Source organism: Pseudochaenichthys georgianus, chromosome 19 (assembly GCF_902827115.2).
Source record: "Pseudochaenichthys georgianus chromosome 19, fPseGeo1.2, whole genome shotgun sequence".
NCBI lineage: Eukaryota > Metazoa > Chordata > Actinopteri > Perciformes > Channichthyidae > Pseudochaenichthys > Pseudochaenichthys georgianus.
The window spans coordinates 4413272-4439834 of NC_047521.1; the positions used below are offsets into that span (position 1 = coordinate 4413272).

At 42.3% G+C, this 26563-nt stretch overlaps 2 protein-coding genes across 3 annotated transcripts in view; one reads left to right on the plus strand and one right to left on the minus strand.

Moving 5' to 3' along the window:
• Window positions 1-6: 6 nt before the first annotated feature.
• slc16a3b (solute carrier family 16 member 3b) lies at window positions 7-16568 on the minus strand. 2 transcript variants are annotated; one of them, XM_034107181.2, is made up of 6 exons: window positions 16468-16568; window positions 5699-5954; window positions 5447-5590; window positions 3160-3761; window positions 2024-2204; window positions 7-1940 (listed from the first exon to the last, which is right to left on the minus strand). In XM_034107181.2, exons 2-6 carry the CDS (start codon window positions 5919-5921, stop codon window positions 1639-1641), a joined length of 1452 nt encoding a protein of 483 aa, XP_033963072.1. In that variant the 5' UTR covers window positions 5922-5954; window positions 16468-16568; the 3' UTR covers window positions 7-1638. The 2 variants fall into 2 exon arrangements, with proteins under 2 accessions (XP_033963072.1, XP_033963073.1); XM_034107182.1 differs by lacking the exon at window positions 16468-16568 and adding an exon at window positions 16155-16227.
• Window positions 16569-16636: 68 nt separating this feature from the next.
• The window catches only part of ccdc57 (coiled-coil domain containing 57), a 39753-nt gene continuing 29826 nt past the window's right edge, over window positions 16637-26563 (plus strand). Inside the window, 6 exon segments of the mRNA XM_071206871.1 lie at window positions 16637-16756; window positions 17297-17469; window positions 20132-20255; window positions 21173-21217; window positions 21219-21316; window positions 26016-26124. Of these exon segments, the coding sequence (XP_071062972.1) occupies window positions 17315-17469; window positions 20132-20255; window positions 21173-21217; window positions 21219-21316; window positions 26016-26124 (531 nt within the window). The 5' untranslated portion in view covers window positions 16637-16756; window positions 17297-17314.

Genomic DNA, 26563 nt, shown 5'->3' on the forward strand with positions numbered 1-26563 from the left:
GTCCACAGAAAACATATATTTATTTGGTAAATCAGGCACCACATGCCTAGATTGTGTTTGACATCACTCAGAAAAATAGCAGTGTAAAAGCAGCAGGTGCGTTCCATTTCTTCACCAAGCAACAGGGTGCTTGCTCTAAGTGTTTTAACATTGAATTGAACACAGACAGGAGAGCACATTGTCCCAGCATTGGGCATCATACCAACACAGCCCTGGAACACTTGCAGCATCAACAGTAGTAAAGGCATAAGAGGACGTACATTCATCAGCTGAGTAAACAACACCAACACAGACTGACAATTCAAGTTTCTACACAAATCAGGCAGCGTATGAAGAAAGCTCAGTAGCTCACAGCAGTCGCGTTACAACAAAACAAAAAAGACTTTATCATGGCAGCAATTAGTGAACAGCTACAGTATGACATTTAGCTGCCCCTTTTTTAAATAGTTGTACAAACAATTTTCAAATGCGAGTTGCTGTCCACAAACGACAATAAATACATTCATTTTTTATATTAGCTTGACAATATATTTTTGAAGCAATGTCCTACAAGCCTTCGAAAGCTTTAAACTGTGTTTCAGTTCAAGTTCTTTTGACATAAGCACAACTGGTGTTTGTAAATATAGGCCGTCTTTTAATACGAAGTGATAATGGAGACTGGAGAGGGACCATTATTAGTGCTGTGTTCATCGCAATGATAATCAGTGATAACTCATGATTAACCTTGGTCTTTCCACTGCTGTGAGAGATGGTGAACATTTGAGCTGGTAAATAATGTGGGACATACAGTATATATATATGTGTGTGTGGTTGCAGCCACTTTGTGATCTTGGAACCACAGCTTTTGCAACCACTTAAAGCTCTCACCGTAAACTGCTACAGCTCAGCCTCTGACTGACGCCGCTCCGGCGCTCAGCTCTTATGAGATTCAACACATCGTTTGGACCGAGATCTGGCACCGCTGCAGTAGAAAGTTAAAGAAGTGGTCTGCAATCAAAAACCGAGACCATTGCAGTTTGTGTTTCGCAGCACACAAAGCGCTCACACCCTAATATCTCTGCTGGTATACCCTAAAGACATGATATGATGGCAGCTGAGCAAACGCCATGTGTTGACCAAAGCTATGAGAAGTTGTTGAAAGCTTGATAAAAGAGCTAGTAAGTGGACGGTGACTGGCATTCTTAGTCAACCTTTTGGAATCCCGAGGGAACTGGAAGGTGGAACAGCTTGAATTCTGAAGAAAACAGCACCTGTCTGTAAAACAACTGCAAAAAACGAAATGTCCTTGTCCTTAAATGTAATCTGTGTCTGAGCCGAGCCTAGTCAAAAAGGTGTTGAGTGAGTGAGACCTTTAATGCCCGAAGGAGTTGTGTTTCAGACTCTCCATTTAACTCATTAACAGTAATACACATTTGGAAGCACATCCAAATGTTGCATTAGAGCCGAATAGGGCAAACACACGTGTTGATGATAAACACTCATTATCAGAATAGATTGTTATTTAAAGGGCAATATTTTCTCCCCTTACAATACTTAGACCCGTTCCCTTTGTGTGGCTCCTAGCTCAGCGTTTTGCAACAGATCCTCCTTAGAACATTTGACTTCCTGTTGGTGAACAGTTTCTCATTCCTCAGTTCTTCATATCAATGTGTTCTCTTCCTCTTTCTCCTCCTCCCCTGCTTTTAAAGCGCGGACTTTCCCATTGTCTTTTCCCTTTGGCTCCTCTTCGCCGTCATGGTCTTCCTCCTCTTCCACCCCGCGATTCAGACCCTCCTTCTCTGCAGCATTCACAGCCATCTCCAATGTAGCTTCTGCCTCTCCGTGTTTTATCTTAATGCAGAACAAGTTGCCCAGGGCTAAGACCATAGCTGACAGTGTGACCTCACAGCCCGCCAACAGGAAGACGTACATGTAGACATTGGTGTAGTCCAGGAGGCGACCTGGTGGAGAGAAGGAGAACATTAGCATTACTGTCAACCCCTTTACTATTTCACTGTCTCGATCTTTCCTCCCTTGTTCTGACCTGCTCCAGGAGGGCCCATTAGAACAGCGATAGCTTCCACCAGCAGCACCAGGCCTATGGCGCTGGGGAACTTCTCCGTCCCTACGACAGCCATGAGGACCTCGAACTGCAGCGCTCCAACCATGCCGTACGAAATGCCGAAGAAGATGCAGAAGATCACCAGACCACCGTAGTCTTTTGCCTGCAAGTAGAAGACAAGTCAGGTTAGCATAGGACATTAAGGTGAAGGAGTGAGGCTACTTGACCAGGAATGACTAAAGATAAAGACTTATGCTGTGTCTCGATTTAAGATGCTCTCCTTAGTACATTGCAATGTCATACACTATTATCACAGTTTGTGCATTTTTAGGTAGTGATGTTTCAAACTGCACTATCACCGCTGTTAGCTTGAAAGCTAGCTAGGGTCGTTATTATTCGTTTTAGCAAATAATTACAGACTGCTCAATAAACCCAATACAATTAACATTGCGCACGGCTGCTGTGCCCTTTACCAAAAGTGACAATGACCACTGTTAGCTAGCTAGCAGTTATTGTTCTTGGTAGCAGATGATCTGCTCTAAAAAACAATAATAACAATAACAGGATTATTTTTCGACACTGTAGTACGTGTTAATGAAAAAAAACCTACTAGAAAACCTTTATTTGTACAGTACTGTGTTGACCAAAGTAACGGTTACTTCTGTTACGTAGCCAAGATGGTGGTCGTTTGGGTACTCATAGTGCATTTTGCTATACTTAGCATTTTGACGGACAGATGCTCTCAAAAAATCCCGTCAGTACAGGAGTTTGTGAATTGAGACACAGCACTACAGTTACCTAGCCCAACTATACACATATAACAAAGTATATCAGTCTAATTTACAGTTTCCCTTCAGGATAATCAACTGAAATAATCTACCGAACAACATTCACTTTTTACTAGACTGATTTTTATAGGCATTAAATGTTATAATCTCTTAAATATTTAATTGATATGTTTTGTTTCTTTTTTTAATCCTGTTATTTTCCCAGTGTGAGCCAAGTAGTCCAGTTCTCTGACCTTTATGATGTCAATGGATGTGGTTTCTCGTCAGTGTGTGGAACTGAAAACCCTTCACACAGGCATGACCATCTCTAACCGAATGCTGCTTAATTACCTGCGATCCTATGAGATCGGTGCACCCGTTGAAGATCATAGCGAAGCTCAACACATACACAGTTCTGGGTCGGACCCACTTCGTGCCGGCTATGAGTCCACAGATAGGTCGAGCGAACATATCAACAAATCCCAGGATGGTGAGGAGCAATGCAGACTTTGTGTCTTCATAACCAAGGCTTTTGGCGTAGCTGACCACAAACACGGGGGGCACGAACAGGCCCAGCACCATGATGGACGCTGCAAGGGTGTAGATGATGAAACCTCTGTCCTTGAACACGCTGAAATCCAACAGCTTCTTCTTCGGCTGGATTTTCTTTTCCTCTGTGGGAATGCTTTCCTCCAGGTTCTCTGCCTTCTTAGGGGGCAACAGGGGCCTCATGAGGGCCCCACAGGCACAGCAGTTGAGAAGTAGGCCCCCGAGTATGAGGAACCCCCCCCTCCAGCCATAGTGGTACTGGAGTACCTGTCCCAGTGGGGAGAGGCAGCACAGCGCCACAGGGCTGCCTGCTGCCGCCAAGCCATTGGCTAGAGGACGCTTCTCGCTGAAGTAGCGATTCAGCATGATGAGAGACGGCTGGAAGTTCAACGCCAGACCCAGACCTACGGACAGAGAGACAGACAGAAATAATTCACTTTGCAAAAGGTTAGGGGTGAGGGAGGGAGGTATACTAGAGGGACACCAACACATAGAAGCACCTTGAGACACAAACACTGGAAAGGAATCAGTCTCTGTTGTAGTACCAAAATGATAGAATAAAAAGGACATTCAATATCAAGCAATTAAAAAAAAGCGTACAGTTCTATATGGAGAAGTAAAGTTTGAATACAGCTGTTGAAAAGTTTTATTTCGAGAATTCAGTTCAAATTCAAAAGGTTTATTGTCATATCATATATATATATATATATATATGATTTTCTATTAATACGCCATTAATGGTTTGATGTCATCTATATATATATAGATGACATTAAACCAATAAATGGCGTTGGCATTAATCCTGGACAAAAGCTCCATGTTTGTTTGACCTCCCAGCCTCAGCCCTACAGACTTGTGTGTTCCTTGTACTTCATGAACTGACTTCAGTATTACTGCAACTGTAACTTACTGTAATTATTACTATGGCCACTAGAGTTCACTGCCTAACCATTTTGAACTTCATTTTGGCTGTTTCTTTTACATTTGGAAAAGTAGAGTTTGAGTAGGTACCAAGAATGGTGTTGTAAATGTATCATATTGTAATTTTCATATCATATCGTTTCTTTATGTTTTTCCACCTGATGGCATGAATGTGAAAGTCCGTTGGATCAAGGCTTATGTTAAGATGGCATTAGAATAAAGCTGAGAAGTTCAGGTTCATCAGCAGGAAGAGGTTTATCAGTGTTTCTAAAGTTTACATATTTCCTGCCCAGATGATGACAGTAGTGGAAAGGTCAGTCATCAACAATATACATATTCTGCAGGAATATCCAAAGTAAAAGTGATAGGCAACTTTAGGACGTTTTTTTCACAATATGTTGCTTTGATGAATGGAAAAAGCAACTGACAAAAAATGTAGAAGGAATAAAAAAAACATTGCATCGTTTGTTATGTTTCGTCAATACTGTTGCTGTGTATTGTAAGGAAATTAACCAATAGAACAAGAAGGATGTAACCAGGGGTTATTGGGTTAATCCCACCCCCTGCAGTCAATATGTTGAAGTGGGATAGACATGTTGGGGGCTGGACCATTAACTGTCATCTGAAAACTCACTAATTGTGGGCAAGATACAGTAACCACAATTTGCTTTGTAAGCATGTCTACAATATTGAAGTGTATGTACGTTTCTTTGGATAAAAGCGTAAGCCAAATTCCATGTAGTGTAATGAATATACAGATATACAGTAGATCAGTGCTTCTCAAAGTGTGGTCCGTGAGCACCCCCTAGTGATACGTGAGTATATTGGTAACATTTGAAATAAATAAATCAACTTAAGTTTTCCGCACTCTCGTGGGAATATCTCCGCAATGGAGCAAGCCTAAGTTTCACTTTCAATTTCATAATATAGCCCAGCGCAACACCTTCGTCACACATGTTGCCACTTGTTTGTACCATTTTCAGGCGATTTGTAATCTGTTCTAGAAAAGCTATGTGATTTTGGATATTTGTGGAGTTAGGTGGTCCGCGAGTGTTTTTTTATTGGTTAAGTGTCCTTGGTATAAAAAAGAAACACTGTAGTAGATACATGCATATTCATGTAGCCTTTTTACATGTTTTATTTGTGTGCATGTTCGTTATGACTTTACCTGTAATAACTCCAGTGCAAAGGTAGATGTGTATGATACTTGTGGCAAAGGAGGCCAATATCATTCCCAGGGAGGCGAAGAGTCCGCCGACCATCATCACCGGCCGACAGCCAAACCTGTTCACCAGCACGCTGCACAGAGGGCCTGAGAAAACATAATCAATACGTCAATTAAGTGTGCACATGTGTAGTGTGGTATATATCATTGTGATGTTAACAGCTTATCCCCCAGTCTTGTACCACCCATGTCTACCTGAGCCGTACAGCATGGCGAGCAGTATTGATGAGATCAAGGCAGTGTCGCTGTATCCCACATCGAACTCTAGGATCAGCTCCTTGAAGAACACGCTGACAGCTTTGGGGAAGGCGTAGGAGAAGCCAGTAATGACGAAGCCCCCGGCCAACACTGCCCACCCCCAGCCGCCATCTGGTGCCTTCACCCCAGGAGGTGCGTCGTCCACCACTGCTCCTCCCATGATGCTCTTTGACTACTTTGTTGAGGTCAGTGGCTATAAACACAGTGGTAAAAACAAGTGCTTATAATTACTTAAGTCAAAATCATGTGCGGTTAATCAACCCAATCATGTGTAAGAGCTGTGTACGTCACGGTGCAACACGTAATATCGCCTTTGAAATGTTGGAATGGCTAAAAATGTTCTCCCTGTTCATTTCTAATGGTCAGCATCCAGGTCACATGATTGGCAACTTGCTCGCGGTGAAAACAAAAAATATGGCGGACACAGTTCAATAAAATGACAGGAATAACATAACAGCCATGATAATGACGCAAACTACACACAATATACAGTTTTTTGCTATAAAAAAATCACTTAACCGGTTCGGTTTGAGGTTAGTATTGTTGGGAGAGGTGGGTTTGTTTTATTTACAATATGAACACTTCTATTTGTGTAGACTCCAGGTGTGTCGGCCAGAACACCGCTTAAGGCCAAAGGTCCAGAATAGAGGACATGAGGAGCTAAGATGAGGTTTGACTTCTTTACTTCTTTAGGCAGAGATACAGATATGTGTCTGTGTGTGTGTGGTCTTTCGTTCATTTACGCACACAATACGAGACTTAAGACGGCTTTCCTGCAACTACTGACGCACATTACCCTCTGATGTGTGACATCACCCAAAACACGTGGGTTAGCCCCTCCCCACTATGAAGGCCCAACTTAACAGGTATCAACTCTATATAATAAAATAATATATATATATATATATCAGTAACTATAACTTTGGGGCCTTTTCTACACACACACTCCGCACATGGACACACTCCTGCACAGCCTATGATCTCTGCTGTGCATCCTCACAGTACCGTACTATATACATATGGTATAGTATATAACTGTGTTGTAAAATGTCAGGGGTGGATGTACTCAGATCCTGTACTTAAGTAAATGTAGGAATACCACAACGTAGAAATACAAGTATAAGTCTTGTATTTATTATATTTCATATCATTAATGCAATGTAACACAAATGCTCCATAAGATTGGAGTAGTGGAGTAGAAGTTTAAAGTAAAAGGAAATGGAAGTACAAGTACCTCACAATTGTAGATATGTATTGCACTTAATTACTATCCACCTAAGTCAAATGGATCATATTTCTTGTAGAGTTTATTTATGAATGTAATAAAAGGAAACCCCTGATCACATTCACACAGTTGCACATGCACACCTGGAAGCTGTCCAGTACACACAGACTCTGATCTGCTGGTTGAGGAATCAGGGACATTCCTCAAGCGACCCCTCCCAGATTGATCCTGCCAGTCTGGAGATGTGCAATAGCAAGCTTCTTTAGCACGTAAGCCGCCACTGAGTCTTGATAGTATGATCAGTGTTAACATAAATCCATCCATTATCTGAAACCAATTGTCCTCTGCAGCACAGCAGGGGGCCTGATCCCCGCTGACATTAGGTGAGAGGTGAAGCCCACCCTGGACTGATCGCTAAGCAACCACAGGGCTGACACATAAAGACAGACAGCAGGAAAGAGAGACACTGTGGTGGAGTGATGATGTATACCCGGAGGTTAGCCCCATTAACGGCCCGTCCACACGGCGGCGTGCGTTGAATCTGCAACGCGTCTGCCCATTCACTTTGAATGGGGTGACGTCACGCTTTGCCGAACTGCATTGTGGGAGCGTTGCTTCAAAAGTTGAGCAATGTTCAACTTGTGAAAAGCATCAGCCAATCAAATCATATGCCAGTTCAAGCTCTAGCCAATCAAACCGTGTGCTTGTGTGTCCGGGGCGGGAGATTCATGTGATTGGTTGTTGGTCGAGTTTCAGACACGCTCACCGGCAAGCTTCAGCGCGCGCCGCCGTGTGGACGCTGCGTAAGGCTCCACGACAAGAAGCAATGGGATCTTTCTAGTGGATTTTGGTATATTGCAGAAAATAAGATCTGTGGCAAACAATACTTACACATGTTGTTCAGTCGAATAGTCTCCACATATACACAACACTTGTGTTATTTTAGACATGTAAGTGCAATCAGCAGAAGTTAAAAGCTAACGTTAGGCTACAAACAACTACATCCTGGTTGCATGACTGCGCGGCACCAATGCTAAGCTAAAGGCGGCTAATGTTCGCCGTGATGGCATCTCGTAGTCTTATTTAGCAACTTGTTAGCAACTCGTACAGTGCAAGCTAGTCGGCAAGGCTCAAGCGGCTTGCTCTTCTCTTTCTGTCGAGGATAGTTTGGAGCATGACAAGGTGAAAGGTGCTATTCTCAGGGCATATGAGCTTGTGCCTGAGGCCTACAGGCAGGGTTTTCGCGGCATGAAGAAAGCTGCTGGCCAAACATACGTGGACTTCGCGAGGGAGAAGAAAGTCCTCTTTGACAGGTGGTGTAGAGCGTGTAAAGCGGATGACATCGCTTCAGTATGTGAGCTGATGCTGGTAGAGGAGTTCAAAAACTGTGTACCGGAGCGTACGGTAGTCTACCTGAATGAGCAGAGAGTGACTACCCTTCAGCAGGCTGCCACTCTGGCAGACGAGTCTGCGCTGATACACAGGAGCGTTTTGTTTCAGCGGGATCCTCCTCAGCGGGACACTTCTCGGAGAGCTCCTGATAATGATGTTCCCTGTGCCAGTGTTCCATTGTTCGGTCCCAGGATAGACAGAGCTTGTTATTTTTGTCTTGACCCAGGTCATATGATAGCAGACTGTGCAGCTTGGAAGCGAGAGCAGGCCACCACTATGGCGGATGAGGAAGGGCTTGAGCTATCACACAGTGGTGTTTTGGCTCAGAGCGATTCTCCTCATCGTTTTGGTTTCCGGAAAGCTCGTAACAGGCGTGCCACACATGCTCATTCTGTCTCTCTTCCAGGACCCAAGAAAAAGAGATTGTGTTTCTTTTGTCTTGATCCTGGGCATCTAGAGGCAGAGTGTGTAGCTCGGAAGGAGCAGGTGGCAACTGCTCTGGAAAAGCCAAAAGACCGGCACCCGGTTGCGATGCGACAGAGTGGTGAGTTGCAGTTAAAGAGCCTGTGACACGAGTTTCCCCCATCATCCAAACCCATCCATTTGAGTACATATTGTCCCCTTGAAACCGTTACTGAACTGATTTTGGATATTTGTACTTTGATAACCATTAATCCTTCAATGTTGACCATTTTCTGGATCTTCTCGCGGATTCTTCAAGTCCCGCCAAATGATGGGTGACGTCATTGCGGGCACAGCGCTCCAGCTGCACCGTCCAGGATCCCAGCATCTGCATGTAAACCTTTATATATATACAGTCAGATGTAAACGCACGACGGCGCACACAGCAGCAAGCTCAGACAGCGATGACAGGTTCATGTTGAACGTGTCTGAGAGCTCATATGAGGCTGAAGGATCGGTTTATGTTGTATCTGTTAGAAGTTTAGGAATGAGGTGCGTCAATATGGGCGATCATATGGTCATGTAGCCAGTGGTGGAATGGGACTACAAATCATCCCGGGACTCTCGACCGGCCCACTTCGGTACCGCTAGTAAATTGTCAACGGGGGGAGTGGGGGATGTCAGGGTGCTCTAGATAGTAAATGTAAATATGTAAATATTGGTGTCACTGCATCCTGGTAAAATACAAATATAATGTATAATGTCTGTGTCTTTGACATTAGCGCTGCTCGCCACCTGTGCCCTGTACTACGAAGCCAGTTCAACAGACCCTGGATATGTTTGAGTAACAAACAAACTAACAACAACAAACTAACAAACGAGATCTCGCTAAGCGGTCCGACGACGCTGGATATCAACTCGGTAAATCAAGCCAGGGTTTCTCTCTCCAGCTGAGAGCGCGTTCACGTCTAAGACACGCGTGGATCTGACTTTAATTACATTTGTCTCGAGTGTTTCGTCAACATAATGTGTTAAATAATACTTCTGCATACAGTCTGTGACACTGTGAGTGTTGCACGGCCAGATGAGGCTGGAGAAGCTGACTCAGATAAGAAAATATATGATATATTATGATATTATCTGATCGATGATCTGATTGAGGATGTAATATGAATGATAAGTGCGACACGTCGGCGTCTTCTCTGCATACGGCAGTTTAAACTGTATTTCCTTTATCCTGTAATATGACTTGAGAGATTTAAACTCCGCACACTGAGTGGATCTCTTTTCTATAGACGCCGGAGGCGGGCAGCGTCAGGTAAAAGAAGTTATTTAGCCTTCTCAAACCTGAGCCTCACGCGCCGCCTATGGGGGATGTGCTAGTGACTTATCCGACCGGCCCACTTCGGTACCGGCCCATCGGGATTCGTCCCGATGGCCGGTCCGCCACTGCACCCAGCCCACGTAAACTGTCAACGGGGGGAGCCTCGCTGCGGGGAAACGGTGGACCTAGTGTCCCGATCGGAGTGGGAATAATAATAATAATCCGTGCATCCGTAAAAAACCACACGTTTAATCCATGTTGTTGGTGTACTACAACTACAAAAAGCATCGGTTTGTTTTCTCATCAGGAAATGCAGACCGGCTCAAACAAACGATTTTTAATCATCATCCTCACGATCATTTCATGTATCATATGTTCGCCGAATTGACATGAAAGCACTAATAAATGTAGTTTCATCCACTTGAGTTTACAACCACAAAAATAATCGATTTGTTTTTATATCACATCCGACGGGAGGAAATTCATCAGCTCTCACTCCCGATTTTTAATCCTAATGTAATCATCATCTTCACCACGATCATTTATGTTTATGTCGCCGAATTGACATGAAAGCACTGACGAATATGAATATACTGTAGTCAACTTCATTAAAACGTTATTAACGTGCCTAATCTCAGTAATTCACCATTTCTACGCATGACAACACACTTTGTCCGTGTTTGGCTCTCGAAGCGTTCCCGCATTGACGTCACTTCCTGCTTCCCCCAAAACTTCAAAATGAGTCAAGGAATTTCCCCGCGATGTTCGAAATTATTGATATTTAACGGAACGGTATCGCTTTTTCTTTTTTAAACTGACGGTTCGAGATGACTAGTAGCCCAATATTTCATTGCACAACAGTTGTTGGGATGCTGTCACAGGCTCTTTAAGTTCTGCATCCGTCTGTGACAGTGCTGTGGGTGTGGGTGTTTCCGTCTCTGAAGCGGTGGGTGTGGACCTAGCTCAGAGCGATGTGGTTCAGTGAGTGGTGTGTGTGTTGTGTGTGTTCCATGTGTTGCTCCGGTGTTGGCTGCTGGTGAGCAGTATAAGGTGTGTTTTATGGGGGGAATTGTTACGTGCCGTAGTGTGTGTGTGGTCGTGTGTGTGTGTGTTCCTCTCTCTCCCTCTGATTGTCCCTAGGTGCAGCCTCTCCCCAGGTGATCCTAATTGACAATCAGGGCTTCCATATAGGACCGGAGGAGGACGGCAGTGAGGCCCCTTCTTTCTCTCCTTCTCGTCTGGCTGCACGTGTGCAGCGTGTCTCTGTGTGAGACCCAGCCTAGTGGTGTGATGTTTATTGTAGTCTTGTTTTGTAATTTGGCTGGTGAGCCGCCTCACTTATTGACTGATTAAAACCTCACTTAAACTCCTTCAGCATTCAGTTTCCTCTCCTTTTTCTCTCGTCCGGCTATCTTGTGTGTCGCTACTTCCCTTGGTACCCCTAGATCTACCAGGGAACGTAACACACGCTTTGACCTCAGGACAGCTCCAACGTTGCTGGCAGTCAACCTTCCTTTCCTGAACAAATGCCAGTTTGGGTTGGTTCGCTGACCAGTGGTAGCCACCTGAATTGCCCTCTGTTGCTCCTCAGACAATGCCATTCTTGCCACAATTGCCTCAGGCCCCTGATGCCCAACAGATTTGAGAATTTCAGGAACAGTAAGTGTTTCCAAGCTGGAGTGTTCCTCTTCTGGCTCGGGGGAGAGAAGCCAAGACATTCCTGAGAACCTGCCCCCGAGTCTGTCCCTCAGCCAGTCACGATCTCCGGAGGTGGGCTCTCTTGTCAGCGGGTTGAATGAGTTATTGGTTGGAGGAAATAGCTCCTCCACTGAATGCGTACGTTTAGCTGCCTTTGGCTTCTCACTGACAGGGGGTGTCACGTCAGTGCAGCTGAAAGTGTGGATGGCAAAGATGGCTGCATTGATGACTGCATTTCCATTCTCCACGTGGGCATTCACATTCTGTGGAGAGAATTCCCTCTTCTCCTGTAGATACCTGTGGTGGTGGGATTGTTTTATTATTTAAAATATATTTACATTTGTAATGCCTTCCCAATTATCCCTTTAATTGTTTATAGCCTACTGTATGTTTATTTCATGGATATTTCTGTGTTTTCTGGTGTGTAAAATTTGTAATAAAGATTTCATGTGACACATAAAATGGATTTGTTGATGGGAATTAATGTGAATAAATTAACTCTAGGTTAACGGTACTCTTGCTATCACTACTCACCGACACTCTATAAACCTTGTCTCTCATGCTAGCCCTGACAACACCGGTAAGCACACCTTCATCTAGGCTGCACTGCTGTACGTGTCCTTGTGGTTCTCTCCTCTATCTACACTTCTTGTCATCTTTGTAAAATGATATCAGACTGGTCATTGACACAGCCATGACTTTTAGTGAAATTCAGTGTGGCTCAAATGAAAAGCTTTGTTAAAATATGCAAGCGAGCGAAAGTCAGTTGAAACGATCTAAAGTTGGCGTGACGTTGAAGTCGTGCGACCCTGCTGCTGTACTTTTTTGTAGTTCGTTTATAGCATAACGTTAGCATTTTGCTTCTGGCGACTAGATTTATGATTCAAAAATTATAAAAGTAGGATAGACATGTGGAGATTATCCGGCTGAACAAAACGTGATCCGTCTCTTAAATGTGTGTCAACCACAGACCTTATTTCGAGCTATTTTCCAAAATCCTATGGAGAAATTGCATTGCGTTTTTGACGAAGGAACCGGAAGGAGTTTACATCTGGGTTTTAGGACGCGTCACTGCGGTTCTCTATTAAGGCATTTTCATTTCCCCCCTCCAAAATAACCCTTACTCACTTTCCCTTAACCCCGCCCCATCCCAACCACCCCTCTCCCGGAGCACTGAGGCAACAGTACATCAATACAATACAAAATGATAGATACAATAATATACATGCACATACCTGCATACATACATACATGTACACATACTAACACATATCCAGGGATGTCACACGGGCTGCATGTGTGGCGGACAGGGGAGTAATCATATCGGAATTATAGACAGATGAAGGGAGAATCCCTACAGCAACACCATATCAGGGGGAAGACGGTCTACATAGCTGATCAGTGGCCTCCAATGAGCGTAAAACTTATCTGAGGAATCCCGGAGAGTAAACTTAATTTTTTCCAACTTTAGAAGAGACATAGTATCACTCAGCCACATTTTAAAAGAGGGAGGTAAAGGAGATTTCCACAAAAGAAGGATTTTCCTATGAGCAATCAAGGAGGTAAAGGCAATGACATTGGTTTGAGTGTTTGTAATGTTGATTTCATCTGGGGGCCTACCAAAAATAGCTACATGAGGGGATGGAGACATTTTTAGACCTACAATTTTAGAAATACATTCGAAGAAAGATTGCCAGAAGCTAGATAATTTAGGGCACAACCAGAACATGTGAGTCAGGTCGCAGGGGGCCTGGGAGCCTATCACACCTGTCATCTAATCTATCTGGATAAATCCTGGAGAGCTTAGACTTGCTATAATGTAGTCTATGGAGAACTTTAAACTGTATTAGGCTGAGTCTAGCGCAACTGGAGGATGAGTTAACGGCTCTCAGGTCCTCCTTCCAAAAGTCATCAGAGAAGGTGAACTGTAGTTCCTTTTCCCAATTAGTTCTAATCTTGTTAATGGCAGATTCATCAACCGGAGAAAAAATATCATAAAAATAAGAGACATGGCGCCTAGACAAAGTTCTTGCTCTAAGTACAAGATCCACTCCACTGGGAGGCAGGGATTGGGGGAATTGTGGAGAGTGGGTCTTAACAAAATCCCTTAGTTGAAAGTATCTAAGTGAACGCGCCTATTGATGCTCAACTTTAAGTCTATTCAATTTTCAATGTCTTCACTTAACAAATAATATATGCAGCCAGCATATAGATATTTGCTTCTTTTTTATTTATTTATTTGGACCAAGGTGACTTTAGCTAGGTCCAGGGCTGGATTTGAAACCAGACCTCCACATAACGGCCCGTCTACACTACAGGCATCAACAAATCTTGAAGCTGGGCGTGTCTGAAGCTTGGCGATTTTTTGCGAGCAACGCGACCAACACCCAATCACATGAATCTCCCGCCCCCGACATACAAAGCAATAGCAATGTTAAAGCAAAGTAAACTGGATATAAAATCCCCAACAGGCGAAAACCTACCAGTTTCACCCACTGTCTCTGCCACCTCCCTCCATGCCTGGTTCCTCCGGTTTGTATCCCGGTAATAGTTCTGGTCGGAAAGAACCGGGTGATTTGCTACCGTAATTTCTCGTTTGGAATATGAGGAAATGAACTGCGGTCTGGCTCTCCCAGCTTGCACGCGGTTTGATTGGCTAGCGCTTGTACTGGCGGGATTTGCATAAACGGGATTTGATTGGCTGATGCCAGCTTCGAAAGCATCGGGAGCATCAAAAGTTGAACATTGCTCAACTTTTGATGCTCACGATGCTTGCAAAGCCATGCTCCGCTCCCCACAATGCATTTCGGCGAAGATTCAAAATCTTCTACGTCACCCTATTCAAGTGAATGGGCGAAGCGCTGAAAGTGTTCACGGGCCGTAAGTACCAAGCCCAAGTATATGGGCTGCCAGCTCAACCAAGTGAGAACAACTTTCAATGAGAATACATGATTTGGCTAGACTGACCGAAGCTCTCCACGTTGTTAGCTTAGCAACATTGCATCAGCTATTGTACCATTTGCCACTAAGCAGCATATCCTCAGGGCGGGGGGGTCTCCCCATCTCAATCCGTCTGAGGGTTTGCAGTTCCCTGAATGTATTCCAAAGTCATAGGCATAGAATTGGATCCCAACAAAATGCAGCAGCTTTAAAAAATGAATTACCGTTGTGGGAATGTTTTTGAACTACAGTTTGGTGTGGTCTGTCTCAGTAGTAATCACTGTGACTGATTGATGCCTGGCTCTTTAGCTATGCAGAGTTACCCTGGAGTGGTGTGGATGAAGATTGGCCTTATTCACTTGCAGTGCAGCCTGTTTTCTTGAGGGTATGGTTACCGGCTAAGTGCATTATGGTTGGACCTCTGTGGGGATTTCTGTTAATGGTGTCCATTAATAGTTTTAATTCATGTGTATCTTTAATAAAGGCTTTCATCACAGATTATAAAGGTTCTCATCACAGGGTATTACTATTTTTACAGTATTCGGATCATCACTGTAAAAATACTCTGTTACAAGTAAAGGTCCTGCATTGGTATAATCAGCAAAATGTACTTAAGATATTAAAAGTAAGAGTATAATGCGGCAAAAAAACGACCAACAAACTAAGAAAATGACATAAGTATAAAGAGATAAGGAAAAATGTATCGATACGGAAAAATAAATAAAGGAATACATGAAAATAACATAAATAAAAATAAAGAAATAAGAAAATAAATAAGGGCTGAAATAAATAAAGGAAACAAATAATATGGAAATAAATAATTATGTTAAAAAAATAATGCTTGAGGAAATAAATAAAAATGATTATTTGTTTTGTATTTTCTTCACCCAAATATGTATTTATTTGATCCTCAGACCTTGACTTTTCAAGGTATATGAAAGCAGAGTAATGATGAAGCTCAGAGCCTGGAGAGTATCAGCCTCAGATATGCTGCTGAGAGCACGTAGGCACGAGGCTACTTCTGCATCACCACATTACAGTCCTAACGCTGACTGTTACGTCACACTGTGACTCCATCACTCGCCGAATCAGGAAACGCCCTTCAGTTAACATCTCTTCTTGTGAAATAACATCCACTCCGCTATAGTTTCTCTACTCTTCATTTATTGGTTGGTAGGATGACAAAATCATATTTCCGGCTAATTTTTCAGTATATTTTTACATTATCCAAGACACCAACAAGTTGTATTGTTTCTAAAAAAGACAATTAACGCGTCCGTCTTTTATTTACTTCAGTTGACTAGAACCGAAGTAAAGTTAGGCTTCCGTTTATACGGTGTGTCCGCCTTTATGTCTGCCTAAGAAAGTGATATGCGACACCGACACAGATGTGGACAACGCTCGGTGCTTACGTGAGGACCGAGGCGTATGTCTCCAGTGTGCATCCCGGCGGACGACATTTCTGAGAGGATGGTCCAGTCTGACCGGAATCCTGTTATAACAACTTACAATATCCAGAGACTATTCACCACCATTCAACACCATTATAATAATAACGTCATAGGATCCCTTCAAATTACTCGAGTGACTTTCATCATGTTACTCTGTTGCTGAGCACTCTATATAACAGGGGAAATACATCCCGAGAAGGCCGTAACACATACACATATACAAATGAAGAATTGATTAAAAGGAAAAATAATAACCTATCACACGGTAGCCTACCTGCTGAGATGCTGTCCGCCTCCCTCAAGCTCGTCCACAATAACGTGTGAGCGCTGAGCGCACTCCGGTCGCTGGACTTTATCTAACGCTGGCGTGCAGGAACCATTGTCTATTATTGTAGCAGGGGAACACTTTCACAGACGTACCGTATTAGGTTGCCATGGAATCCATTTGCATCACACGAGGAAGTAGCCAATTCCGTGAAGTATGAAGACTTAAGAGCAAACACGGAAATACTAATGTCACAGATACCTAACCATTGCTAAAAAGCAGAAGCTACTGTGTTTTGGTAAGTTCACGTATGCATTTAATACAGTGTGTGTGCGCGTGAGTGTTTGTTGTGTGAGTGCGTCTTCTATACAATGTTCTTAGAAATATTAAAAGCAATACATGGAGAAAAAAGAGCACAACATCAATGAGGGACTGAAATATTACAAGGTGGGTGTGTCTGTGTGTTAATGATTGTAATATTCATGTTAACCATAACATACTCAATGCTTGATGTGTTTATGTGGCACCTAGTATATTTTGTACATCAACCTCGATCTATCCATATCTTTACATCTTGGTTTTTGAATCTGAACACACTACATTATGTCCATCCTTAGAGACAGATCAGCCTCTGTTGCTCTCTTATCCAGTCTATGGTTGCTCCCCCCAAGGTTGTTTCTATTTTCTCTCCGTTAATTGTGTGGTTTCTTTGGGAAGGACAGAGGATGTCGTATGCGGTACACACTGTAAAGCCTCTTGAGGCAAATATGTCATTGTGGTATTGGGCTATATAAATACATATTGATTGATGAATTGAACACTTGTATTGTGGCTGTAGGTATATCCAAGTTCCACCATGCAGTCGGACGGGGACAGTGGACTGGGAGAACTGGGAGAACTGGAGGCCCAGCTGGTCAGGAAAGAGATGGAGTGGAAGGAGCTCCAGGCTGCGATGGTTCATCGACTGGAGACTTCCCTCAACACGGCACAGGGGGAGTGCTTATCCCTCAGGTACCACGTCTACATGAACCTCCCGTCAGCATCAACGTACTGTGTATTTCCACTGAAGCTTTAAGCTGGAAATATGCTCTTAAACATGTTTAGGATTGCCCGGTCTCTGACTTTCTTGATAAACAAGGAAGTAGCTGTGTAGCTGTTTGGTTTGTGGACAGGTTACATCACAAGAGATTAAGGGGACATCACCACCATTGCAATTCCAAATATAATCAGTTTACAATAATATAAAATGGAGAAAATAAGTTAGGCATGTTTGTTTCATAAGATACATAGAAGATCAAGCAATTATCCAAAACAGTTTCTGCCAATCAATCAATAAATCAATCAACCAACACATTCATTGTTTCAGTCACTGGTGTGCTGTGACTTACTGACTTCACACAACTGACTCGGGTGGATATATTTTGTTTCTTGAATTAGTATTAAGCACACTGTGTTTATTTGTAACACAATTCAATATCAATATAATTGTGTCAGTGTGTAAAAGTTGAAATCTCAAGGTTTAAGCTAAATAATTAAAGAATATATTTCCTCACATGTGTCGTAGCAACTTAAAATGAGCTGTGGTCTAGAGAAAATGATCAGTTAGGTAACAAACGTACTGCAACACAATATTCGTATTAAAGGTATCAAAGACCTTTTATACTTGCAAGTATGACGTCTCCACCAAAGAGAGCGTACTGTTCTGTGAAAAACAGGCTCTCCATATAGGAGGACATCAGAGCTTATTCACATTACAAACAACATGTTGTGAGGCCAGCTGGGGGGTATACTGCGAAGCAGGATTTTCGCTTAGCGGCTAACTTCAGGGAAAACTCCGGCTTTCCGGTCCTACAAAGCTGGTTCTCTTTTTAGCAGGCTAGATCTCCATGGTAACTTATGCTTAGCGGCTAACCTGGTCGGGACCAGGTTAGGTTGCAGGCTAAGAGCTCAACTCAGTGAAAGCACTGCCTGCTGACCAATCAGAGCTCAGTGTGCGGAGTTTAGAAGTATTATTTTAAGCAACACATAAGTTGACGAAACACTCGAGACAAATGTAATTGAAGTCAGATCGTGTTTTAGACGGGCAGTGATATCATAAACCTGTTAATGGACGCATTCAAACACGTGTTCTGTTCCCAGCTGTATTCACCTTGCAGGTGCAGCTCTGAGGCTTTGATCCTGATCAAGTGTTTAAGTCATGGATGTTTAAAGTTTAACTTCTTCATTTTTGACTAGTATTAAAGTTCACTTTTCATTCAGGAAGTATGACGCTGCGCTGTCAGTACGCTTCTCCATGTTTGTGATTGGTCGAATGCTCCAGATACCACCCCTTTCATGTGAGCGCGCACCTAACTAGATAGGACACGGCTGGCTTGAGCGATCCACTTGATAACCAGCGTCGTAGGACAGTTTAGCGAGAGCGCGTAGGTTTTGGATTAGGCCAACCGGCTAACTCAAACATATCCAGGTCAGGTTGAACCAGCTTCGTAGTACAGGCCCCTGGTAAGCCCCATGGCACTGTATACAACAACCCACACCCTACAAAGAACAATGGGATATGCAGATAACCCCTAATCATAAATTCCTTTCACTCATCCTCTCTTCCTGTGGTTGTCATTAAACTCCCTTGTCCAAACACATCTGTTGATCACACATACATTTAGGCCCCATTTACACGGGAACGCAAACGAAAATGAACCGAATTCGATATCAAAAGGTCTTCCGTCCACACGCAATCGGATCAATAAACGTGTCCCTTCACACGAGACCGCTCGACCAGCTGGAGACGCTGTAGAACATATGCCGGGCCTGTAAGTGGTGCTGTACTTCCGCCACAAAATACACCAAAAGCAGAGAAGAAGACCCCCCGAGCATGGTTGCCATGGTTGCCTGGTTGCCCGGTTGCCCTTCTGTTTATGCTCCGCGGTGGATTTAGCAACATGTAGTTCATGTAGTTCTCCATGTCCACTTGTAGCTGATGGTTGTGGAGCAGTAGATTTTTGCACTAACATCTGTAGCATGGTCAGTAGCAGTAGCTACTGACCATGCTACAGCAGTGAGCAGCAGAGTTGGGGAGAGGCGGGGCTATGGCTTCATCGTTATCAGGAAATTATCGTATAGGACGTACACACAGAGCTGTTAGGCCCCCCAGAGCGTTCCGTCCGCAGATCTCCCCACCTTGGGACCCGTTATCGTTTTAGGGGTCCGTTTCCGCGGTTCCGTTACGGCCTCTTGTGAACGAACGGGCTATACGAAAGAGAAAAGTAGCGGATACAACCTGAACCGTATCCATGTAAACGGGGCCTTAAAGGTCACTCCCAGGATACGACCTAATCAGAGAAACAGTTTACAGTTAGCAATGTTAATACATTTGATCACACACTTTCCTTAACACCTGTTTAATGCTGTCTTTGATACTCAGCTGTACGTGCCTGTTGAGGCAGATAGTAATTCCCAAAATAAATTGGTGACCAGCTTGTTTGCTGTGAAAAACTGGATGTCATGCTGGTCACTGGCCCTGCTTCAACGGAACAGAAACTCTAGACAACTTTCTCTCACTTGATAACCTTTGATTACCTTCTACTTATACATTAATAGCATTAACTTGGTATTTTCTGCCTTTTTTCCTCCACAGAAATAGCCGATTAATATTCTTTAATGTTTCATTTACCAGAGAACGTTACCAGCATCTGAAGGAAGATTTCCAGTTCAACCTTGCCATCCTGGATGAACGAGACAGAGAGCTGGAGAGATATGATGCCCTAACTTCAAGCGCTCTGACCGAGGAGGAAAAAACGGTATATTAAATCTGACCCTTTTCAATCTGAAAAACAGAAGCAATAGTTCATGTATGACCTTTAAATTAGATCGAAATGAAAAAACCGGTATGTGTATATTGAAAAGCATTACAAGAAAGCATAACTGTAGAAAAGAATACATTCAACCAATGTGGTCATTGTGCTTAAATGTAACATATAATGGAATGAAAAAATTAGCTTTCACATAAAACCTTATTTTTAATCTTCGTAGGCTACACATTACTTTACAACCCCAGTTTTTGGTATTCATGAATTGTGTTTTCATTCAAACTCAATTTGCTACATGCTATGTCTAAACGTAGTAAATCTTTAAGGTAAAAAGCACATTTACATCCACATTTAATTCCTTTGATAGCTGTTAACCAACCCTGGTGATTTTGATTGTCAATGTCAGATCACTTAAGAGGTAAAATCCTGAGAACAAATATGTGCTATGTGTATAAATGTGTTGGGGACAACAGCTGTTCGAAAAAACAACTGAGATATACAATAGACCACGGGACAAATCCAATCATCAATTATTCATTTCTCTAACATATACGGTTATGTTTGCTTGCGTTCTCTTGATGGAGAGTTTTCCTTGGTCATGTGAAATACACCTTAAATGTATGTTAGTACATATATGTTTGACAATAACTCAACATGGAATAGAAACACACTGTTAATACATTTAAAGGTAGGGTATCCTTGTATAGCCAGACCAGTCTCCCCAGTGCTGTGTCAGCACTAGAGGAAGAGTGTGACCTTTTGGAACCAGAGCTCATATTCTTTTATTATTGTCTTATTAAATATGTATTATTATATCATTGTATTCAATCCTGAGTCATGCCCAAGGAGATCAGCGTGGTTCCCAGCAGACACTTTTTCCTATTCTGAAATACTGCTGTCATTTAAAGGCAGGAGGAGCTAAACCACTTCCGTATGCAGGTCGCTGGGCTGGAGGAGCAGGGAACCAGAGCGGCTGAGGAGAGGCAGGAAGAGCTCAGGAAAAGCTGGCACAATGCTGCTCAGCAAAGGTTACAGCTGGGCGAGCTCAAGTGGTGAGTCAGGGAGTATCATTTGAGAGTACAAAACGGAAAAAGCCAAACAAAGTGGTGATTAGTGTCGGCATATTCTAAATGTACCATCGTAGAATTGGCAATAAAGGGAGTCTTTGTTACTGACAGAGGTGAGAGTTAAAAGTGACAACTCCGTAATAACAACTTCATGTCTTAGTCATATTCAGTCTGTTTTTCTTTTGAATCAAACATACAAATGTAATCAACCTTGGAGATGGGCTCTGCTGCACATAGTAGTTCCAACTCTGCTGTCCAGAGATTTGATTTATAGATACAGTGCACTTGCAAAACAGAATGACCCAAAAGCTACATTTCCCCCCAGTGTGAAATAAATGTTCTTGTTGGGAGGGTTAAATCAAGGCCAGTTTATTTTTATAGCACAGTTATTTTACTCTTATTTTTATTTATCTCCTATTTTCATAGTCTTTTATTATTATTATCATTATTTCCTTGATTTTATGTTATTTATTTTAGATTTTATTGATCTGTGTGAATCTTTGCTGTACTGTTTTTTTTCACGCTTACCCTGTTGCTGCTTTGTACAACTGAATTTCCCCTCGGGGATTAATAAAGGTTCATTTTATCTTATCTAATCTTATCTTATTTCAACAACAAGGCAATTGAAAGTGCTTTACAAAACACATTGAAAGCATGCTAAAAAAAACTTAAGATAGAATACAACATGTATAAATTACAAACATAACACTTCAGTGCAGTGTAAGATATAAATAGTTATTTGATTTAATTGAAAGCAGCGGCTTTCAAGTTGTATCAGTCCTGCAGTTTTCTGGGAGCTTGTTCCAGATATATGGAGCACAATAATTGAATGCTGCTTCTCCATATTTAGTTTTATTTCTGGGAACAGAAAGCCGACCCGTCTCAAAAGACCTGAGAGTCCTGGGTGGTTCAACATGTAGCAAGAGTTCAGAAATGTATTTAGTGCTTGATAAACCAGCAGCAGTATTTTGATTTCAATGATTTGACACTCAGAAATTCAGTGTAAAGACCTCAAAACTGGAGTGATGTGATCCATTTTCTGGATCAGCAGCACCATTCTGAATAATGTGGAAGCAGTCTAATTGACTTTTTAGGAAAACAAAAATTCAGTATTCAAGTCTTCCGAAGATGAGTGCATGGACAAGTTTTACCGAAACCTGCTGGGAACATAGGTCCTTTACTCCTTGATCTATTATTAATGTAATATACGGCTGTCTTTGTTATCATCTTAAATGTACTGTTGATATTCAGGTCCGAGTCCATCACTGCACCTAGGTTTCTGGCCTTTGGGTTTTACCATTACCGAGCATTAACTTTCAATGTTCTTTGGCTCCAAAAACAATTAACTTAGTTTTATCTTTGATTAATTCATATAGGATTATCAAACCCACCCTCAGTCAGTAAAAATACAAATAATACCGAATGGGCAAACTGACACGTCCAACAAATGATTTGTTCAATGCTTATACTCTGTGCTTGTATTGGACCATAGTCTCCCGGTGAAATGTTTATGTACATTTGTGTGTCGTCTGCATAGCTATGGTAACTTATGTTATTGTTTTTAGTAATCTCAACCAGTGAAAGCATGTAGATGTTAGAGAGAAGAGGCCCCATGATGGAGCCTTGAGGTACTCCACATGTCACATTTGTCCTCTCAGATGTGAAGTAACCTATAGAGACAAAGCTCCTGGCAGGAAGTCTAACCCAGTTTTCCATTTGGCCTACTAATGTGTTGTGGTCAATTTGGCAAAATGCAGTACTGAGATCTATGACCAAAATCTGAGATTCTGCGTGTGGATGTCATTGATGTACTCAATGACACTTACTGCAAGGTGTTATGGGGCCTCTAGTGTAGAGATTGTTCTTTTTTGAAAAGGTTTTGCTGATTGCAGTTTTCAAGGCCTGTGGGAAAACGCCTGAGAGAATAGACGTGACAAATTGAAGTTGATCCGAGGCCATGCAATGTAAAAACATTTTTAAAAGCCTGTTGGTAGAACATCAAGGCAGCAGGAGGAGGATTTTAGTTCCTTCAGGCTTTTATGGTTGATCAGAAATGGTTGTGTCATGGTGTTTGAATTGATTTTAAGTGGACACAAAGAAACACATATCCTATCTTGATACTGACCACTTGTATCATTTTCAATTTTGCAGTAAAGAAGAAGCTAACTCATTTCAGGCCCTGGTGGATAGTAGTTAATGGCTTCTAATACTGTTGTGTTTGTTAGTCTGTTGACATTAGTAAACAAGGCACATGCATTATTGTTTTTGGCGATGATGTTGAAGAAGAAATACAGCCATGCATTTCTCAGTCCCAAATGATAAAAACAAAGTCTCTCTTATACATGTCACAATGAACCTGAAGATTTGTTTTTAGCCACCAGCATCAAGCTTTTCAACACTCTTTTTTTATTCTTACTAGCATGACATTTCTCCATGGAGATCTTTTCTTGCCAGAGACTTCCTTTATCTTGTGTGGGAGTCGATGCATAGTTATCGAGAACACAACACAGTTCTCAAGCCCTTTCTGTCCTAGGGGATGTCAACAATATGATTACACAGTCAAAGTCAATATATACTATAGACAACAGTTCATTAAAGTCATAGAAAAAGGTTGTACAGTATTTGGGTGGCCCCGTAGATATCGTTGTTAAGATTGCATTGAAAGGAATGATAAAACAAAATAGTCACTCCAGCTTTTCTTATGCACTCTAGCCTCACTCCTAAAACTATTTATTTTAGTGAGGTCAAGAATGGGCTCATCATTGATCAAAAAGTAGTTTTCTTGCCAAAGACCTGAGGTCTAATAAAGCTAGTACAAGTTAGTTAAATTACAATACTTCCAACTTGTTGCGACAGGCCACAGCCAAACAAAATACTGTGGATAAGGAGTTGATGCTAAATATGTTGTTGAGCGCTTGGCTTGTTTCTTAGAAGGTTCACAATTATCTTTGTATTACTTATCAAGACGGATAAAGAGGCTACTGGAATACGGGGCCCATGAAGTTCCTAGAAAGAGTCACTGGTCCCATCAGATGATTGTTGCAAATGTTGTTTAGTAGAGAAGGGGTTAAGTTTGGTTCTGGCCCTGACCAGCTCCTTCATCTTATCATTACGTTTAAACTGGATGAGGTTTGTTGGAGGACGGGTGGAGACTCTCCCACAATGAAGACTCCTTAGGCGGGGCCTGGGGTGGTTCTCCAAGGTTTCTGCTGCACTTAATCTCTGTCTCCTGTTTGCATTCCTCTTGTCCTTTGTCCTTGTCTGACTGTCAGTAGAGGGTTCCTGATGAGCACCTCCGACTTTTCAAACATCCTTTATTTTAGTGTGAAGTGCAATGTTTTTCACAGTTGGGTGTTCAGCCCTGATATTCAGCACCCTTTCTGCTCATTCAGAGAACATTGGCCTGCACTCGGAAGCAGGGTTTGAGGTTTGTGTGGTAAGTCCTACACCGGTGGTTCAATCTAAGTGGGGTAGATCACCTGACCTACTCCTGAGCAAATTGAGCCTGCTTACCGCTTTCATTTCCTTTTTATATGTATTTTTGGGGATGAATAAAGTAGGATATATCTTCTATTCTACTTCACGAAAATGTATCCAAGCAACACATTCAGTCGATGAAACATTCAAACTTAATTAAAGTCAGTCAGTCCTCTGCTGGTCTGCTGACCGTCCCCACCCCACGCCTCGTCACCATGGGTGCTCGGGCTTTTAGCTGCACTGCTCCCAGACTCTGGAACTCCCTCCCCCCGCACATCCGACAGTCAGACACAATCACCTTATTCAAATCCCAAGTTCAAATCTGCCTACTCGCTGTAGTGCTCCCCATTGTATGTTTCATTTGTGTCCACTTGACTGTCTCCTCCATGATTTCCTGTTTGTGTTTTTATCTTGTTCTGTTGCCTATTAGCTTTTATTTTATTATTTTTTTATTTTTATTTTTTAAATTGTACGGTGTCCTTGGGTGTCATGAAAGGCGCCTAAAAATAAAATGTATTATTATTATTATTATTATAACAAACAATCATGATATTGTATATACAAAAAGCCGCCTCTATTTGTATATAGGGGAAACACTGCTGTGTTTGGGCTAGAGTGGATAATGATGATAACAACAAAGTGAGGGGTCTGAAACAGCTGAGTCATGATACAAAAATTGCTACACACCAAACTGCTGTAAGGTTGTTGTTCAAAGTTGCAAAAAATATCCAAAAGAAAGAATGCAGATGATTCTTTGGTGCTTTTTTGCTACTCTATAGAGAGAAGGCCTATTAAAATGTTCCCACCATTGATTCGATTTTCTTTCATTATAATCCAATACTAGTTTGCTTGCCTCTAAAATGTACTTGTCATTTGTTTTAAACTCATCACATCGGATCAGGAGCTCAGTCCATAGGGACGTGGCTTGGGAACTGGATGGTCTTTGGTTTGAGTCCCACAGACCAAAATAACTGACCCCCCCACGGCCCCTAGTCACAGAAGTATGTTGGCCCCTTAGCTCTTACACCTCTCCTTAAAATGCATGCGTTTGTGCATATTTGTTCTTCTGCCTCTACTTCTTCACCACCACTTGCTACCTGTATCTTCTTGAATGGATTTACTACTGTGTATCTCAATGTCTAACTTTTTTTCTTACTTAATCAATGGCACTGTCACTCTTTGTGTGTTTTTTGTGTCTGCTTTGCAGTTCTATGGCTACTAAAATCCAAAAGCAAACAGAGGAATATGAAAGGATGAAATGGGATTCACAGTGCAGGATCCAAGAGTTGGCAGGAGAGCTGACCTTACAGAGACAGGTGAGCACTCTCAATTCAAAGGGGCTTTATTGGCATGAAAGTTAAACGAAACAATGTCGCCAAAGCATCAAAAATACAAAATAATTAACAACATTAACATACATTTCAAATGTTTACATATTATTGATATCTCTCTCTCTCTCTCAAACACTTACATAAACACACACATACATTTCCTTATTCTCAAGGTCATAATGGTAATGTCTATGACTTCTGCTAGCTTCCTCCATAAATAGAAAATATATCAATATGACGCAATGGACTTAAAATTACTGGGGGAGCAGCCAGACATTGAGACCTTTTTCGATGGACCCACACAAAAGAGCTCTCAATATCGGACCCTGACTGGTGCCTGTTACCACTGAGCTGGCAGGCTTTGTTATAATGCATACTATGTGTGTGTGTGTGTGTGTGTGTGTGTGTGTGTGTGTGTGTGTGT